The sequence below is a fragment of the Crassostrea angulata genome, chromosome 6, assembly GCF_025612915.1.
Source record: "Crassostrea angulata isolate pt1a10 chromosome 6, ASM2561291v2, whole genome shotgun sequence".
Classification (NCBI taxonomy): Eukaryota; Metazoa; Mollusca; class Bivalvia; order Ostreida; family Ostreidae; genus Magallana; species Magallana angulata.
In genome coordinates this window covers 46,272,800-46,292,474 of record NC_069116.1, presented here as the reverse complement: position 1 = coordinate 46,292,474, position 19,675 = coordinate 46,272,800, and the positions used below count along the sequence as shown (strand labels likewise).

General features: G+C 35.4%; 2 protein-coding genes across 3 annotated transcripts in view; one reads left to right on the top strand and one right to left on the bottom strand.

Moving 5' to 3' along the window:
* Positions 1-16,313, top strand: part of LOC128188362 (atlastin-1-like) — a 48,308-nt gene extending 31,995 nt beyond the window's left edge. The window contains exons 10-12 of one of the 2 annotated variants that reach the window (XM_052859365.1): positions 402-458; positions 2,103-2,174; positions 15,671-16,313. In XM_052859365.1, the coding sequence (XP_052715325.1) occupies positions 402-458; positions 2,103-2,174; positions 15,671-15,988 (447 nt within the window). In that variant the 3' untranslated portion in view covers positions 15,989-16,313. The remainder of the gene's footprint in view (positions 1-401; positions 459-2,102; positions 2,175-15,670) is intronic. The other variant, XM_052859367.1, reaches the window with a different exon arrangement.
* LOC128188363 (antileukoproteinase-like) lies at positions 16,306-18,091 on the bottom strand. Its single transcript, XM_052859368.1, has 4 exons — positions 17,950-18,091; positions 17,468-17,485; positions 16,880-16,990; positions 16,306-16,445 (listed from the first exon to the last, which is right to left on the bottom strand). Exons 1-4 carry the CDS (start codon positions 17,993-17,995, stop codon positions 16,372-16,374), a joined length of 249 nt encoding a protein of 82 aa, XP_052715328.1. The 5' UTR covers positions 17,996-18,091; the 3' UTR covers positions 16,306-16,371.
* Between the last annotated feature and the right edge of the window lie 1,584 nt (positions 18,092-19,675).

Here is a 19,675-nt window from a genome sequence, read left to right as displayed (position 1 = left end):
ATAGAAATTGGTTTGTGTACTCATATTAGCATTTACAGTTTTAAAAAATAGAGCAGTTGTTATTTATAGAAAATAGACGGTGGAGTCATCTTCAGGTTGTGCAAATTGTAGTTTGTTTAAATCATAAACCCCCCCCCCCCCCCCTGATTAGATAGAGGCCACAAAAAAGGGAGAGGGTATGCAAAAATCTTCTCTGACTCAGATAACGGCTTAAGAACAAAGTGGCTAAAAGGTTCAAATTAGCAAGTTCTACAGTATTAAATTGTCAAGTATTTTGAATTTGATAATGTTATGCTGATTTGATCATAGTTATGGCTGCCTATTATTAAGTGATTTGCCCCTGCGCCTCTTTTATTTTTAAAATCTTAAAGCTTAAATCTGCTTTATTACATTTTCTAAAGGCTTTCGTCAGCTATTTTAATGAAGAAAAATGTCCTTCTCCAGAGACAGCATTAGAGGTAAGTAAATATCATTGGCTTCTACAGTGTTATAAATACCTGTTAAAGATATTAACAGTCATCTAATTCTTTTTAATGGAGGAAATTGGACATGCACCATTTCCAGTGCTGATACATTTTGAAAAAAATAGGAAAAAAGAAACAACACTTACAGATAACTCTAGATTTTTTAAAAGAATTGTCGTTATTTGTTTATTTTTTGCAAAGAAAAATAATTTCATGTTTCATAAATTTTTATTGCAGTTTGTGTCCATATATAAGCAAAGAATGTAATTTTTGAAAAAACATACAGAATACCTAACATATCAAAATATCCACCGAACACAACTCTTATGTAATGAAAACTAAATCATTATGAAAACAAATAAAACTAGAAATTTTTGTCTTCAACAAAAATTGAGGGCTTTTTGACATCCTATTTTTTTCTTTGTCATTGTAAATATCAGAATAAAATCATACCCCCCCCCCCCCAAATTCTTCAACGCCTTGGTACATGTATATCCACTTGCCTGAATACAAACTTGTAGCAAATGTCAAAAAAGAGAAGAAAGATAACTCCAGAACTCAAAAAGTAGCATTTTCAAAAAAATTAGAGGAGTTCTTTATTTCTCTGACACAACACTTGGAATGAGTAGAGTATTTTAATTTGCTCTACATTCTTTAAGCAAAGTGAGATAAATCTTTCAAAAAAAACTTTATTAAAATTCTAATATTTAGGCCCTTAAAACCCCTATAAGGAGTCAAAAAGTGGCCCATAATTTTGAAATTGTACTCTTTGCTCTGAACTATAAACCGAAAAGATTTTAAGAATCAAATGAAAATTTAAATTAAAAAGTTACAGCTAAAGGGCTGTTTTGAATATTAACCCCTCAGAACCCCTCATTTTCCGGAATTTTGTTTTCAGAACCTTTTCCAGTCTGTGCATTAAGTTCCATAATATGAATATGAAATAAAAAAAATTTTGCTTAAAAACTGTTTGAGAAAATTTGACATGCGTGAATTTAGTTTAACATTAAAACTCCCATAGACAATTTTTTATCAGCTTATAAACCGGAAGTTTTAAACAAAACTTAAAATATATGACGATTGTGACAATTTTAACATCTATCATGCTTCATTCCAAAATTTGTTGTTTATTTTTACTTTTTTCATCCCCCTTTTTCAAAGTTTGAAGCCGAATATCTCGAAAACAGTAAGAAATAGAAAGAAGTTGTTGCTTACGATTTTGTATATCATAGCTTGAAGCATCTAATTCCAAAGATAAATTAGATACAAGGGTCAATTTAATATTCTGTATTTTGCATTTGTAAACTATAAGTATATAAACCAGAAGTCCAAAAAGGGACATACGGGAGAACTTCGAGATTGCTACAATAAGTAAACATTAAATTCATACTTTTTCCTCCGTTTTCAAAAAATCGCCAACGAATAGCTTTTTTATAATAGCATAGTTGATATACAAATCATGCATAAAATTGCTAATTACATATTGTTTTGCCTTTATTATTATCAGATGTTGATTGTTACATGATACTGCTTTAATAGTTGTTTATGTTTTATGCATTTGTATATATAAATTAAATTTGCAAAAAAATATTGATGTGCACCCTGAAAGTGATAATTGACTTGTAATATTTTTTTCAGGCAATGGCAGCAGTTCATAGACAAAGGGGCATCAGAGCAGCACTAAATTGGTATAAACATGAGATGATTAAGGTATACTATTTTTCGGTCACCTAATTAAGTTACTCAGGTAACCTATTGCTATCTGTTTTTAGCTCACCTGAACCGAAGGTTCAAGTGAGCTTTTCTGATCACCGTTGTCCGTCGTCCGTCCGTCCGTCCGTCCGTCCGTCTGTCCGTCCGTCTGTAAACTTTTCACATTTTCAACTTCTTCTCAAAAACCACTGGGCCAAATTTAACCAAATTTGGTACAAAGCATCCTTATGGAAAGGGGATTATAAATTGTTAAAATAAAGGGCACAGCCCTTTTCAAAAGGGAGATAATTGCGAAACAGTGAGTATAGGGTGCATGTCTTTAAAAATCTTCTTCTCAAGAACCACTGCACCAGAAATGCCAATATTTACACAAAAGCTTGTATATATAGTGAAGATTCTAAATTGTAAAAATCGTGACCCTCGGACCAAAACTGGGGCCCCAGGCGGGGTTCAAAGTTTAACATATAAATACATAGGAAAATGTTTAAAAAATCTTCTTCTCAAGAACCACTGCACCAGAAATGCCAATATTTACACAAAAGCTTGTATATATAGTGAAGATTCTAAATTGTAAAAATCGTGACCCTCGGACCAAAACTGGGGCCCCAGGCGGGGTTCAAAGTTTAACATATATAGAAATACATAGGAAAATGTTTAAAAAATCTTCTTCTCAAGAACCACTGCACCAGAAATGCCAATATTTACACAAAAGCTTGTATACATAGTGAAGATTCTAAATTGTAAAAATCGTGACCCTCGGACCAAAACTGGGGCCCCAGGCGGGGTTCAAAGTTTAACATAGAAATACATAGGAAAATGTTTAAAAAATCTTCTTCTCAAGAACCACTGCACCAGAAATGCCAATATTTACACAAAAGCTTGTATACATAGTGAAGATTCTAAATTGTAAAAATCGTGACCCTCGGACCAAAACTGGGGCCCCAGGCGGGGTTCAAAGTTTAACATAGAAATACATAGGAAAATGTTTAAAAAATCTTCTTCTCAAGAACCACTGCACCAGAAATGCCAATATTTACACAAAAGCTTGTATATATAGTGAAGATTCTAAATTGTAAAAATCGTGACCCTCGGACCAAAACTGGGGCCCCAGGCGGGGTTCAAAGTTTAACATAGAAATACATAGGAAAATGTTTAAAAAATCTTCTTCTCAAGAACCACTGCACCAGAAATGCCAATATTTACACAAAAGCTTGTATGTATAATGAAGATTCTAAATTGTAAAAATCGTGACCTTCGGACCAAAACTGGGGCCCCAGGCGGGGATCAAAATTTAACATAGAACTACATATGAAAAATGTTTAAAAATTTTCTTCTCAAGAACCACTTCACCAAAAATGCCAATACATACACAGAAGGTTGTATATATAGTGAAGATTGTAAAAATCGTGACCCCCGAACAAAAGTGGGGCCCCAGGAGGGGTTTAGATTTTAACATATATAGGAAAATGTTTTAAAATCTTCTCAAGAACCATCGTGCAACTGTTTGGGATATTACTATGCATACATGTACATCCTTTAATAATGTAGATTCAAAAAATTGTAACTCCCGGACAATTGATGGGCACCAAGAGGGGTTCAAAATTTAAACATTTTAAAAAACAAAGGAAAAGTTTAAAAATTTTCTTCTCAAGAACTACAATGTTTTAGTTAGTGGAATATCTATGCATGCATCCTTCGCTTATGTAGATTCCTAATTCGTAAAATCGTGACCCCCGGACCAATAATGGGGCCCCAAGATGGGGTCAAAGTTTATTATAGAAATATAAAGGTAACAGGTTAAAAAATCTTCTTCTCGAGAACTACAATGCTTCAATTTGTGAGATTACTATCATGCATACAACCTTGGATAATGAAGGTTCGACAGTTTTAAAATAGTGACCCCTAGACTAATACTAGGGACCCAAGATGGGTTTAAAGTTAAATGTAGAAGTACCGGTATATATGGAAAATGTTTAAAAATCTTCTTTTCGAGAACTACAATGCATCAATTTGTCAGATAACTACGTAAGCACCCTCAAATAGTGTAGATTCGAAATTATAAAAGCCGTGACCTCAATCTAATACTGGGGCCCCAAGAGGTGTTCAAAGTTTAGCATAGAAATATAGAGGGAAAATGTTGAAAAATCTTTTTCTAGGGAACTATAATGCTTCAGCTTGTGAGATAACTATGCAAGCATCCTTAAATAATGTAGATTCCAAATAATTAAAACTTTAGCACTGGACTAATACTGTGGCCCCAAAAGGGGTTCAAAGTTTAACATAGAAAGATATATTGAAAATGTTTTTAAAAAGTTCTTCTCGAGAACTATAATGCTACAGTTTGTGAGATTACTATGCAAGGATCCTCAAATTGTGTAAACTCTAATGTAGTGGAACCAAGAGTTATCTTTCTTAATGTTCTGTACAGTCTGAGAGTTATTCCTCTTGAAGTGGAACTCTTCTACGTTCAGTTTTTCAGGTTGTGTACGTGCGGTCCCACCGCAGTGCTACACATTTTCATTCCTATGTTACTATTTATGTTGTTCAAGCCAACCATAAACCTCGGACCATTACTGGGTCCCCAGAAAGGGGTTCAATGTTTAAAATAGAAAAAGCATATGCTACGAAATGTAATGTTACAAGGAACTGCTGTTCAGGTGAGCGATGTGGCCCATGGGCCTCTTGTTGTCTGTTGTTGTTCTTCAGTTGTAAACTTTTGAACCACTGAACCAATTTCAATCAAATTTGGCAAATGGCATCTATTGGTGAAAGGGAGTTTAAATTGTGAAAATCATTACCCCTGCTCCTCTGGGACCTTAGGGTTGGGGCTAAAACCATCAAAATTAATGCAATCTTTCATTATCTTTGAACATCAAGCAGTCAAAGTGCTGGCATGATTGTAATAAGCATTGAGCTCTCTACCAAAATTGTGAAATCCATGGCCCCTTGGTGTGGGGTTCTGGCACAAGGGTGGGGCTCTAATGACTATACAGTGAAAATGCACTAATTCTTTTAAAATCCTCTCCTATGCTCTTGGGTATTTAGCCAATGAACTAAGTACATTGTTATGATAAGGAAGAATGCCTCCTTTAAAATTTTGAGTTTCATGGCCCCTGGTTCAGGGGTTCTTGTTAGGATGGGACTCTAATGATTATATAGAGAAAATGCATTTAAAATTCTTCAAAAATATTCTCGTTTGCTCCTAGATATTAAACAGATGAACTAAATACATAGTTATGTTGAGTAAAAATGCCTCTTCTAAAATTGTGAAATTCATGGCCCCTTGGTTAAGGGTTCTTGTATAAGGATGGGGCTCTAATGAATATATAGAGGAAATGCATAAAATCTTTGAAAATCTTCTCTGCTCCCATATATTAAGCCCATGAACTAAGTACAAAGTCATGATGAGGAAGAATGCTTCTTCTAAAATTGTGAAATTCATGGCCCCTGGGCCATGGATTCTTGTGTTAGGGTGGGGCTCTATATGATTGCGGTAGTTCTTTGAAAATCTTTTCCTCTGTACCGGTGTATTAATCAGATAAATTATGTACATAGTTATGATGAGGAAGAGTGCTTCTTCCAAAATTATGAAATTTCTGGCCCCGGGGTCAGAGGATTCTGGTGTTAGGGTAGGGCTCTAAAAAATTATATAGGGAACAGTCCCTGAAACATTCTTTTTTTTCATTTTTTGGTGCGTTCATTGGCTTTCACTTGTGTTCTCCGCTCCGCTCCGTTCGCTCACACTGTGCGTTCACCGTTCGTTCAGCGTTTACTTATTGTTCAGTCTTTTCATTCATTTTCATTTGGAACTCCAATATGAAAGGATCGATCTTTGCCAGTCACAACCAAATTTGAAAAAAAAAACCGTGCGTTAAGGTGGAACAAAACTTGTATTGCACATAAAACATTATTGTGATAAGAATTTAATCCGTAGAATTTAATTATAAAGTACACATTCTTGAGCAGGTCCGTTTTTGTTGTTGTCTTTTTAATGACTTCATACAGCGATAAATTACTACACAAATAATATTTACTGATTCATTTGAAGACTTCAGTCGTTAAAAGGCAGAAGAATTCAATAATCAAACGATTCGACACATACAAATATAGACAAAATTATAAATAAGAAACGGGCGTGATATTACTTTTCATGATTCATACAATTCCTTTGATGTCCGATCACAAACGTATCCATGCTCAACAATAAACTAAACAGATCAACTTAAGGTCAAGATCAAGTAAATGAAAGGTGTCTGAAATTCAAGATATAAACTCTTTTAATGATGCTTCATAACAATATCTTTGTTTCATAGGGTGTACCTACTAGAGGCTTAATTTCTTTGTAAACACAATAAAAAAATCATGTTTTAAACAATCATTTTTTATTAAATATGAAGGATAAAAGTAACTAATATCAGAGTTTTGTCCATTTTTGACTAATGAAATATATCTAGAATGCCTACAGTCTCTCCAAAAACAGCATTAAACAAGCTCTTGACCTACTCTTTTTGTAACCGAGCAGTCAAGCAAAACGAAGATGGTGTACTGTGTATCTGATGACTTTTTATTTTTGAATATATATAGAGGCATTGACCTACAAAATAATACATAATATGAGAAAACTGACAAAATGAAAGAAAATACATTAGCTATAAGTTACCACAAATACATTATACGTTTCATAAAAAATCAATTACAGTGCGTACTGTAAAGAAAGTTAACCTTTGAACTTTACAGACACAATTTAAGTATTATAACTTTAATTACAAAAATACACTTTAGTATTGACAATGCAATTAAAATAAAACCAGAGACTAAACATTTACACTGATAAGTAAAACATAAGTTAATATGAAATTTACATACCATAAGATGCAACAGATATCAACCGGATGGTATTTTCTTGAAACTGTATACTGCTCTAACTTAATTAGAATTATAGGTAACTTATTTATACACCTAGCTTCAAAATAATTGGTTAATATTATGAACCAATGAAATTACAGATAGGAAGAACTCAATTTACTTGCGCAGTTAAACTTTGGCTGATATAATTTTAAGATTCTATTGAACAAAACGAAAAATAGAAAATACAAAACGAATAAATACACATAGACATATTACTCTACTATCACATACTCCCCCAGAACTTTATTAATCTGTCCTCAGATTACACAATTTAATATAAGTATCAAATAAATACACATAGATATATACAATCGAATAAATAAGAACTCGGCATCAATTGAACACTGTTGTATTCACAAACACACGCTTGACTAAATAACCGGTTTTATTTCGGCTCTGTTCACAGTTCTTTTCCCAGAATCACCATTTTCCGCTTTAACTGTGTACACTGAATGGAACGGTTTGTCAGTTATGACGTAAACTTCCGGCTTCCATTTATCTTGGATCTTGTCACGACCTTTGACTCCCCTTTTTCTGACATACACTCTATCACCGATTTCCATTTCTTCTTCGCTTCTCCCGGTGTCGTGTCTTCTCCTACGGTCGTCTGCGTTTCTGTTGATTTCCTCTTTTGCCTTGTTATACGCAAACGCCAACTTTTCGGAATGCAGTTCTATCCACCGGTCGATATTGACATCGTTGAACTGAGTAGTATTTCTTCCAAGCATGAAATCAATAGGTAAGTTGGGATGTCTTCCAAACATGAGGAAATAAGGTGAGTATCCCGTAGATGCGTGAGGTGTTACGTTGTAAGAAAACACAAGTTTTCTTATATATTCCGGCCACTTTCTTTTCCTAGCAGGTGATAACGATCGTAGTAAGTCATGCAGGGTCCTATTGAAACGCTCGCACTGGCCATTGCCTTGGGGATGGTAAGGCGTTGTTCTCGTCTTCTTCACCTTGTAGAGATTACATAGTTGTTTTATTATTTCCGCTTCAAAACATTTCCCCTGGTCTGAATGGATACGCTTACACACACCGAATTTGAAGAACAGTTCATTCACTAAAACTTTAGCCACAGTCTGCGCCGTCTGATCTCTTGTTGGTACAGCGATCGTCCATTTAGTGAATATATCTGTTATCACTAACACATTCTCCAGTCCTTGGGCTTTCTCCAACATAGAAAAGTCTATTGCTACACATTCTAATGGTTCAGATGCTGTTAAGTGTCCCATGTTGGTGTGCACTTTTGGAGGAGGAATCTTTGAAACAGCACAACGATTACACTGCTTACAATAGTTCTTTATTTCTGCAAACATTTTGTGCCAGTAACATCTCATTCGAATGGAATTAAAAGTTCTTTCAATACCTTGGTGTCCTAGTTCATCATGAAGACTCTGTAAAACAAATTCCTTTAAACACTCTGGTAATAGAATCTGTGTAAGTTCTCCAAGTTTTGGATCCTTGATCACCCTGTACAATACTCCATCTTTCAAAATAGAATATAGGCACCGTGATTACTTTTCCCGTGATAAAATATAGTTTTGTCACTGTATGTTAGCAACAATTTTTAAATAATTTTGAGAATTTCAGAGGTTTATTGGATTTAACAATCCTTGATATTAAATATGATTTCATTATTAGCCCTGTAATTATAATGCACATGAATACACATATCAAAAGCCACACTGCAGTTACTTTGGAGATGAATAAGGCCCATGAGCCTCTTGTTTTTATTAGGTCAATTGCTATCCGTTTTCGTCCGCCGTTTTGCGACGTGCGTCGTGCGTTAACAATTTACATTTTTAACTTCTTAAAAACTACAAGGCTGATTATTACCATTTTTGGTGTGAGGCATCTCTATGGTAAAAGGAATCTAAATTGTGATATTCATGGCTCTACCACCCATTGGCGCCACTTGTGGGGCCAAATATGCAAATTTTAAAAAAGCCAAATTTTCAAAAATCTTCCTCTCTACTCCCACACATGTGAGGAAAAAACTGGTTGCATAGTTATGATGTCCATGAAGCCCTCTACCAAAATTGTGAAATTCATGGCCCCTGGGTCAGCGGTTTTTGCTCTAGAGTGGGGCCAATATGGCCATAATGTAAAAATGTATTAAATCTTAGAAAATCGTCTTCTCTACTCCCATATATATTTGTTAAATACTAAATGCATGATTATGATGTCCATGAAGCCCTCTACTCAAATTGTGAAATTTATGACCCCTGTATCAGGGGTTCCGGCTCTAGGGTGGGGCAAATATGGCCATATAGTTAAAATGTATTAAATCTTAGAAAATCTTCTTCTCTACTCCCATAAATATTTGTTAACAAGAGGCCCATAGGCCACATCGCTCACCTGAGGAACAATAGATTTGATAAAATCAGCTTAATGGAGTCTTTATACAAACTATCTGGACAATGTACAATAGATGTAGATCCTGTATAAATAAAATCCGTTTTTCCGTCTGGATATTCTTATGTTTATAATCATTAGTCCCTTTTCTAACAGGATGATTTTATAGTCATATCACGTGTTGAGTATTGTAGTTCTCAAAACTATCCTTTATATTTGATTAAATATGGGATATAAACTGATATCAAACTCTGAACCTGCTTGTGAGGCCGAAGAATTGTCCTTGGGCCAAAGTCTTAACAATTATAAAGAATCATCTGGCTGATAAGTTTATGAGATGAAGATTTTTAATGATTTACTCTACATATTCCTATGTAAAACTTTGACCCCCCCCCCCCCCAATTGTGGCCCAACCATACCCCTATATATTTCTATGTTTAATTGGACCCCCATTGTGACCCCACCCTACCCCTGGGGATCATGATTTTCACAATTTTGATTCTACACTTCCTGAGGATGCTTCCACACAAGTTTCAGCTTTCCTGGCTGATTAGTTTTTGAGAAGAAGATTTTAAAAGATTTACTCTTTATATTCCTATGTAAAACTTCGACCCTCCATTGTGGCTCGACCCTACCCCCAGGGATCATGATTTTCAAAATTTTGAATCTACACTACCTGAGGATGCTTCCACACAAGTTTCAGCTTTCCTAGCTGATTAGTTTCTGAGAAGATACTTAAAGATTTACTCTATATATTCCTATGTAAAACTATAACAACCCTCCCCCAAATATGGCCCCACCCTACCCCTGGGGGTCATGATTTTCACAACTTTGAATCCACACTACCTGAGGATGCTTCCACACAACTGTCAGCTTTCCTGGATGATTAGTTTCCGAGAAGTAGATTTTTAAAGATTTACTCAATATATTCCTATGTAAAACTTCGACCCCTCATTGTGGCCCCACCCTACCCTCGGGGATCATGACTTTCACAACTTTGAATCTACACTACCTGAGGATGCTTCCACACAAGTTTTAACTTTCCTGGATGATCAGTTTTTGGGAAGTAGATTTTTAAAGATTTACTCATTATATTCTTATGTAAAACTTCGACTCTCCATTGTGGCCCCACCCTACCCCCCTACCCCCGGGGGTCATGATTTTCACAACTTTGAATCTTCACTACCTGAGGATGCTCCCACTCAAGTGTCAGCTCTCCTGGATTTTTAGTTTCTGAGAAGATGTTTAAAGGTTTACTGAATATATTCCTATGTAAAAATTTAACACCCCCCAAAATGGCCCCACCCTAACCCGGGGGTCATGATTTTCACAACTTTGAATCTTAATACCTGAGGATGCTTCCACACAAGTGTCAGCTTTCCTGGATGATTAGTTTCTGAGAAGATATTTAAAGGTTTACTCAATGTATTCCTATGTAAAACTTTAACATCCTCCAAAATGGCCCCACCCTACCCCGGGGGTCATGATTTTCACAATTTTGAATATTCACTACCTAAGGATGCTTCCACACAAGTTTCAGCTTTCCTGGCTGATTAGTTTCTGAGAAGGTATTTGAAGGTTTACTGAATATATTCCTGTGTAAAAATTTAACACCCCCCAATATGGCCCCACCCTACCCCGGGGGTCATGATTTTCACAACTTTAAATCTTCACTACCTGAGGATGCTTCCATACAAGTTTCAGCTTTCCTGGCTGATTAGTTTTTGAGAAGTAGATTTATAAAAATTTACTCATTATATTCGTATGTTATACTTTGACTCCCCATTGCAGCCCCACCCTACCCCCGGGGGTCATGATTTTCACAACTGTGAATCTACACTACCTGAGGATGCTTCCACACAAGTTTCAGCTTTCCTGGCAAATTAGTTTTTGAGAAGAAGATTTTTAAAGGTTTACTCTATATTCCTAGGTAAAATTGCGACCCTCTATTGTGGCTCCACCCTTCCCCCAGGAATCGTGATTTTCACAATTTTGAATAATCACTACCTAAGGATGCTTCCACACAAGTTTCAGCTTTCCTGGATGATTAGTTTCTGAGAAGATATTTAGAGGTTTACTCAATTTATTCCTGTGTAAAACTTTAACACCCCCCCCCCCCAATCCACACTACCTGAGGATGCTTCCACACAAGTGTCAGCTTTCCTGGATGATTAGTTTCTGAGAAGATTTTTAATGATTTACTCTACATATTCCTATGTAAAACTTTGACCCCCCCCCCCACCCCCCTCCAATTGTGGCCCAACCATACCCCTATATATTCCTATGTTAAATTGGACCCCCATTGTGACCCCACCCTACCCCTGGGGATCATGATTTTCACAATTTTGATTCTACACTTCCTAAGGATACTTCCACACAAATTTCAGCTTTCCTGGCTGATTAGTTTTTGAGAAGAAGATTTTTAAAGATTTACTCTTTATATTCCTATTTAAAACTTCAACCCTCCATTGTGGCTCGACCCTACCCCCAGGGATCATGCTTTTCAAAATTTTGAATCTACACTACCTGAGGATGCTTCCACACAAGTTTCAGCTTTCCTAGCTGATTAGTTTCTGAGAAGATACTTAAAGATTTACTCTATATATTCCTATGCAAAACTATAACAACCCTCCCCCAAATATGGCCGCACCCTACCCCTGGGGGTCATGATTTCACAACTTTGAATCCACACTACCTGAGGATGCTTCCACAAAAGTGTCAGCTTTCCTGGATGATTAGTTTCTGAGAAGTAGATTTTTAAAGATTTGCTCTATATATATTCCTATGTAAAACTATAACAACCCTCCCCCAAATATGGCCCCACCCTACCCCTGGGGGTCATGATTTTCACAACTTTGAATCTACACTACCTGAGGATGCTTCCACACAACTGTCAGCTTTCCTGGATGATTAGTTTCTGAGAAGTAGATTTTTAAAGATTTACTCTATATATTCCTATGTAAAACTTCGACCCCTCATTGTGGCCCCACCCTACCCTCGGGGATCATGATTTTCACAACTGTGAATCTACACTACCTGAGGATGCTTCCACACACGTTTCAGCTTTCATGGATGATCAGTTTTTGAGAAGAAGATTTTTAAAGATTTACTCATTATATTCCTATGTAAAACTTCTACTCTTCATTGTGGCCCCACCCTACCCCCGGGGGTCATGACTTTCACAACTTTGAATCTTCACTACCTGAGGATGCTTCCACACAAGTGTCAGCTTTCCTGGATTATTAGTTTCTGAGAAGATATTTAAAGGTTTATTGAATATATTCCTATGTAAAAATTTAACACCCCCCCCCCCCAAAATGGCCCCACCCTACCCCGGGGGTCATGATTTTCACAACTTTGAATCTTCACTACCTGAGGATGCTTCCACGCAAGTGTCAGCTTTCCTGGATGATTAGTTTCTGAGAAGATATTTAAAGGTTAACTCAATTTATTCCTATGTAAAAATTCAACACCCCCCAATATTGACCCACCCTACCCCGGGGGTCATTATTTTCACAACTTTGAATTTTCACTACCTGAGGATGCTTCCATACAAGTTTCAGCTTTCCTGGATGATTAATTTTGAGAAGTAGATTTTTGAAGATTTACTCATTATATTCCTATGTAATACTTCGACTCCCCATTGCGGCCCCACCCTACCCCCGGGGGTCATGATTTTCACAACTGTGAATCTACACTACCTGAGGATGCTTCCACACAAGTTTCAGCTTTCCTGGCAGATTAGTTTTTGAGAAGAAGATTATTAAAGATTTACTCTATATTCCTAGGTAAAATTTCGACTCCCCATTGTGGCCCCACCCTACCCCCAGAAGTCATGATTTTCACAACTTTGAATCTACACAAGTGTAGGCTTTCCTGGCTTAATGGTTTTTTAGAAGAAGTTTTTTTTAAATTTCTCAAAAATTTTCATTAATTGCTAATTATCTCCCATTGAAAAAGGGTGTGGCCACTATTTTTCCGCTTAGCCTAAGGATGATTTGTGCCATGTTTGGTTGAAATTGGCCTGGTAGTTCTTGAGAAGATGTTGAGAATATGAAAAATTACGGACAGAATGACGGACAGACAAACGCACGACAAACAAAATGTGATCAGAAAAGCTCAGGTGAGCTAAAAACTAAATGCCTGGTTATGATGTCCATGAGACCCTCTACCAAAATTGTAAAATTCATGACACCTGGGTCAGGGGTTCAGGCTTTAGGGTGGGGCCAATATGGCCATATAGTAAAAATGTATTAAATCTTAGAAAATCTTCTTCTCCACTACCATATATATTTGTGAAAAACTAAATGCATAGTTACGATGTCCATGAAGCCCTCTATTAAAATGGGAAATTCATGACCTCTGGGTCAGTGGTTCAGGCTCTAGAGTGGGGCCAATATGGCCATATAGTAAAAGTGTTTTTAATCTTATAAAAACTTGAAAAACTGAATTCATGTTTTTGTAGACCAGTTCGAGTTTTTCGCCAAAACTATAGGTTTCACACTTCTTTTTGAAAGATTTCAGGCAGAGAGGTGGTCGTCATTGCAAATTTATAATTTTTCTACTCCAGAATAAAACCTAATTAATTAAATGCATATATGAGACTCCTCGACAAGTTTGTGTATGGTTTATATGCTACTCAGGTGACCGTTAAGGCCAATTGGCCTCTTGTTATCAATGCATGAGACAATTTATTTTTGTATTTATTAGTCCCCTACCGGTTTCACCGGAGGGGACTATAGCTTTCCTCTGCGTCCGTCAGTCCGTCTGTCCGTCCGTCCGTCTGTCTGTCCGTCCGTCTGTCTGTCCCACTTCAGTTTTCCACTGTTTTTTTTTATGCGTTGGACGAATGATATGAAACTTGCTGAGCAGCTTCAAAATATCAAACTACAGATCAAGTTTACACTTTTGTAGCGTCTGGTTGACATATTTTCAAGAAAATTAATTTTTTATATTCCAATTTTTTAATGTTCGGGTTCGTTATCGGGCTCGGTGTGTATCAAATAAACGAGGAAAGTATGTTGTCATTAATAATATCGTGCATTACTTGGACCATTCCTTTTATTGTTTCTAACAAACAAATAAGTTCTGTAAAATAGTATCAAGCATTGTGTTGTAAATTTAATCGACAGGTTTTTTTGTATTATTACAATCGGGTTCGTTATCGGGTTGGTCTGTTGAGACGGTAAGTAATGATATTCTGCATAACAGTGCATTGTTTTCACAAATTTCTACAAACCGGTAGGGGACGTGTATTGCTTATGCAATACTCTCAGAATGCTTGTTGATTTAGAGCTCACTTGAGATGAAAGCCTGAGAGCTTTTCTGATCTCTTTTTGTTTGGGGTTTCTCCAACTGTCTGTCAGTCCGTCTGTAAACTTTTTACATTTTTTACTTTTCCAGAACCATTTGACCAAACTTGTCACAAAGCTTTATATGGCAAAGGGGATAAAATTAGTAAAATAAAAGGGCCCTCCAAGCTTAGGGGGAGAATATTGTTCTTAACTCTTCTTGAAAACCATTAGGCCAGAAAAGCTGGAACTTGTGTTATAGCATCTTAGATAGTTTAGATTCAAATTCACTCAAATTATGATCAATGGGATATGGTCTGGCCATGATGGGAGGTCAAATACAAAGGAATATATATTTGTTAATCTTCTTCTCAATTTAAAAAACTAATCGCCCAGAAATCTGTAACTTATGTAAAAGCATCCACAGTTACAGTATATTCAAAATTGTTCAAGTCATGATTCCCAGGGGTAGCCCCAATGGACGGGGAGGGGGGTTAAATTTTTATGTAGAATTAATGATCCCTAGGAGATTTCTCAGCAACTATTTATCGCAGATGCTTGAAATTTTAACACATTATTTGTGTAGGCATGTCATCTCGTGGGATATATTTTTGTACCAATCGGATGCCAACTTTCTGTTAAATTTCTACTTTACTTACTTTGCATATTCACATCAGAGAGGGGGTATCACTAGTGAGCATTGGCTCACAGATATGTTGTTAATGTTTTATCAAGATCTTTTTTTACTAGAGATATTTTGGCTATGATCCAATAAAGCTGATTTTACTGCATTTTTTCGCTCAGGTTTGCGATTATCCCATGGGCCTATTGTTATAAAGAGCTTCAATTTATATATGCAAAACAATAGTAAATAAGTTATTGAAATAAGACCTAAAACTGTGCAAGTTTTGAAATGTATTTTTGATTTATGTTCAGGTTTTCCCGAAAAATAAAATGTCAGTGCTATCTGATGAAGGTTTCGAGAACACTCATAAAATTTTGTGTATCCAAGCTAAAGAAAGACTGAGAAAATATCCTGGAATACAATTGTTGGGACATTTATTTGAATGTGAAACTCAACTTGAAGAGCAAATCAGTCAGGTGTATGTTCAATTGTCAGGTTTGAAAAACACGATGAAAAAACGGAAGGAGGTGATCAAAAAAAATGATGAGGGTGTTGCCATGTTAAGCGGAGCAGCTCTTTTAGTAGGTGTCGCGACAGTTGGTGCATTTATTGTGAAACACATTAAATGAGGAAATTATTATAAAGTTGAATGGGAATGAGACACACATTTAGATGTTTTGTTTCTTTGTTATCATAACGTTGAATTAATGTCATATTGTATTAAAATGATAATCGTATTTGCAAAAAAAGAAAGAGAGATCTCTATGGAACTTTCATTCAACTTATAGTTAATAATGTACATCGGATTCTTGAAGGAGGCTTGTGATTATTGATTGTATGATGTGTGATATCTGCTTATACCATAAGTATTTACTCTTTTTATGCATACAATAAATGCATCGATGTTTGTAAATTTTGACTGCAAAATCACTATAAACAAATCAAATATAATAACTCTTTTTTTTATTTTTTTATACATTTATATACGTTCCTTATGCATGAATACAGTGATTTAAGATAAAAGAAGTTGATGGTGAACGGCTGTCATGCAAACTTTGTTGCAACCACTTGGACAACATTTCTCAGCTGAAAAGAGATAAAACATTATTATAAACAGAAAACTCTTTAATTTTATAATTTTGAAATATATTTAGTCTTATCATATTTGGCTGTACAGTTTTAATTGACAATGGAATATAAACAAACTTTTTTGATACCCATGCTTACTACGAGCCAAAAAACCTCTAATATTTCATAAGCAATTGTCATTAAAAATCGATAATCAATGCATTTATACATGATGTAGATAATTGAAAACCCTAAAATACTGCGTGATAGAATGTATGGGATTTCCAGTTTAATTGTTTTGACCGAGCATTCAAAAATGGACGAATAAACATTCTAATAAGTAAATATTTATTCAATATTAAGTTTTACATGTAGTCTTATACAAAGTTGATGCATAAACATAAATGTGATAAGTAAAGATTTGTAGTTAGAAATCAGATAGCCCTTCTTACTTGGTCCGCACTCGCTATCTTGAAGACAGTTCTTGTCAGGGTCATACATGCAAAATCCGAAAACGTTCGAATCTGTTACTGGACAGTCACCAGTGTGTGCTGCTCGCTTAGCTAAAAATCAAGATACTGATATTTATTACTATTGAATCAACCAAACACGAATGCGGTCAAAAAGAGGTTTATTCATCAGCTTGTCATGGAAGAGAGATTTGTCATGTCAAGTTTTAATTTGATAGATTATCCCTCAATTCTTTAGCTATATATATATATATATATATATATATATATATATATATATATATATATATATATTTGTTTAGTGATAAACTGAACCTTTCTCAGATTGTAATCAGTGGGGTATTTAAAGTTGCTTCAATATAACAAAGATTACTATATACATTTATCTCATTGTAAAAGTACATGTATATCACGGTAGGACAATCACTTAGTTTAAAAATAAAAACTAACAAGAATAACACGTACATATATGTAGTACCAGTTTTATCAGTGCTTTTTGGTTACTTTTATTTATTATTTTATAATGTATATATTTAGATATGATAGATAAATAGGTAAATGATACTTAACCATTTTCCAGCTTAAAGGCTAAAATAAAAATAAATCTATATGAAATTCAGAATAAATTACACTCTAAAATAATAAACAGACCCTGAAACGTTCTACTACACCTGTAGAACGAACCATTCCATGCAAAAAACGAACCGTATACCGTTCACAAAACAAACCGTACCGTTATGGTCAGCGATAATCTCCGTCCTTCATTGAACGATAATGGTCAGTTACGCCATATATATGGAAATTGCACGGTACGGTACGCTTTTTTGGTCGTTTTGGGGCGGGTCTTGCATAAACTATCAGTGCAAGCTTTTTTGCACGGTACGGCTCTTTGTGTGTTTCTTGCACGGAACTGTACGGTGCGTACGTTTCAGGGTCTGCGGAAAATATGTTATTACAAAGATTTTTTTAGAATAAGGAAAGAGTAAAGATTTCCAAATTGCATCACTTGGAAAAACTTCAATTATAACTTTAAAAGTCACTGTCTATTTTACCCGATGCCACGGCCACACATGCGAAAAAAAGAATCACTGCTTTCATGTTCCCTGACCTGTTGGTACTAGCTGGTTCTAATAACGCGAGTAAAGATAATATAAAAGGATTGAGTCCTCTTATCGTCTAGTCTGATTCATCAAGACACGCACAGACCTTCCTCTAGACCATTTAGTTATGGACCGGGTCACCCAAAAGTTATCATCGCACTTCTCAAAAAGAGAGAGATTGACTAAAATGGTTTAATTAATACTAAATAATTTGTTAATCTCTCTCTCTCTCTCTCTCTCTCTCTCTCTCATATATATATATATATATATATATATATATATATATATATATATATATATATATATATATATATATATATATATATTAAATATTTCAGTGGGAGTTCCGTTTTTAAGGAGTTTTTCCTTCCTAATATTAGTACGTTATAGACACAAATAAACAGCATCTAGTGTTTTTCACATTAAAACTTTTTTTGAAACTTTGTTTATCACAAAAATATTACCTGGGTTTTGCTTTTGTTACAAATAAGGAATTTTGATCTCTGTGCCATGAATTATAACTCGATGACCGACACTCAAATTTTAAACGACAAAAATGGGGGTTATATATGAGAACAGATCGTGATCAAGTCCCTTTATTTTCTCGATACACATTGAATTGCAATTGGGATCGATTTTAAAAATGAAGTAGAACGTCATGGACTTGCCGACAATGTATTGTAATACATAAAGAAATGCCGACACGATATCAGCAGTTGGGGGTCTGCCCCCTGCCCCCTTCCCCCCCCCCCCCCCCCCCCACACACACTTTTTTCGAAGCAAACCTTTTTCTTGCCACCTCACCCTTTTTTAGAAGCATGTAAAAATTTAATAAAAGTGATGCTTCCTGTCTATATTTTATGATTGGACGTTTGACTGTAGAAATAAAATAATATTTAACATGCATGTCAGTTGAATTGTTAACTATGAATTTTCCAAAAAGGTGTACACTGTGTACACTTTTGTAAATCAAGTGCACTTGTGTAGCTTTTAGGTGTACACCATTTGTACATTTTTCTACAGCGAGTGAAGGGCATGTGTTGTTGGGTGAAACACTGACACCAAAATGGCGGATGAATGTTATGATAAGAAACTTAACAAATGATTTTAATTAAAATAACGAATTAGAAGTTGCATACAAGGTGTCTTCTGTATGAAAGCCATTACAATTGAAATGTGTTAATTTCATTTCAATAAGATTGGAAAAAAGCCTCAGATAGTCGCTGATTATTAGATTCTCTTTTTAAACTGCATCCGCCATCTTTATTGCTAACTTTCCTACACTACATCATTTAAGTGCATATGACATACAATACAAATAATGTCTAAACCTGTGTACACTTGGATATATGCACACAGTCGAATCAAACGCACCCAATGTCATCGGTTTCATTTTATGGAAACCCCTAGTTTGAGTTTTGTTTTTTAAAATTCCGACGACCAAAGAACAGTATGGCTTTCTCAGGTATGCAGTTTAAGTACCTGTTACTCCTTTACTATTATTTAATTTTTAGATGAGTATGAATAGTGTATCAACACTTCACCACAGGCGTTGAAGCTTTTCCTAATAAATGGTTATGTATAAAACAGGTAAACGTCAATCAAGGTGTTCCACAAACTTTAATTTTCTGGGAACCCTTCTGTCGGACTCGGTCAAATCCTATGCGAACTAACCAGG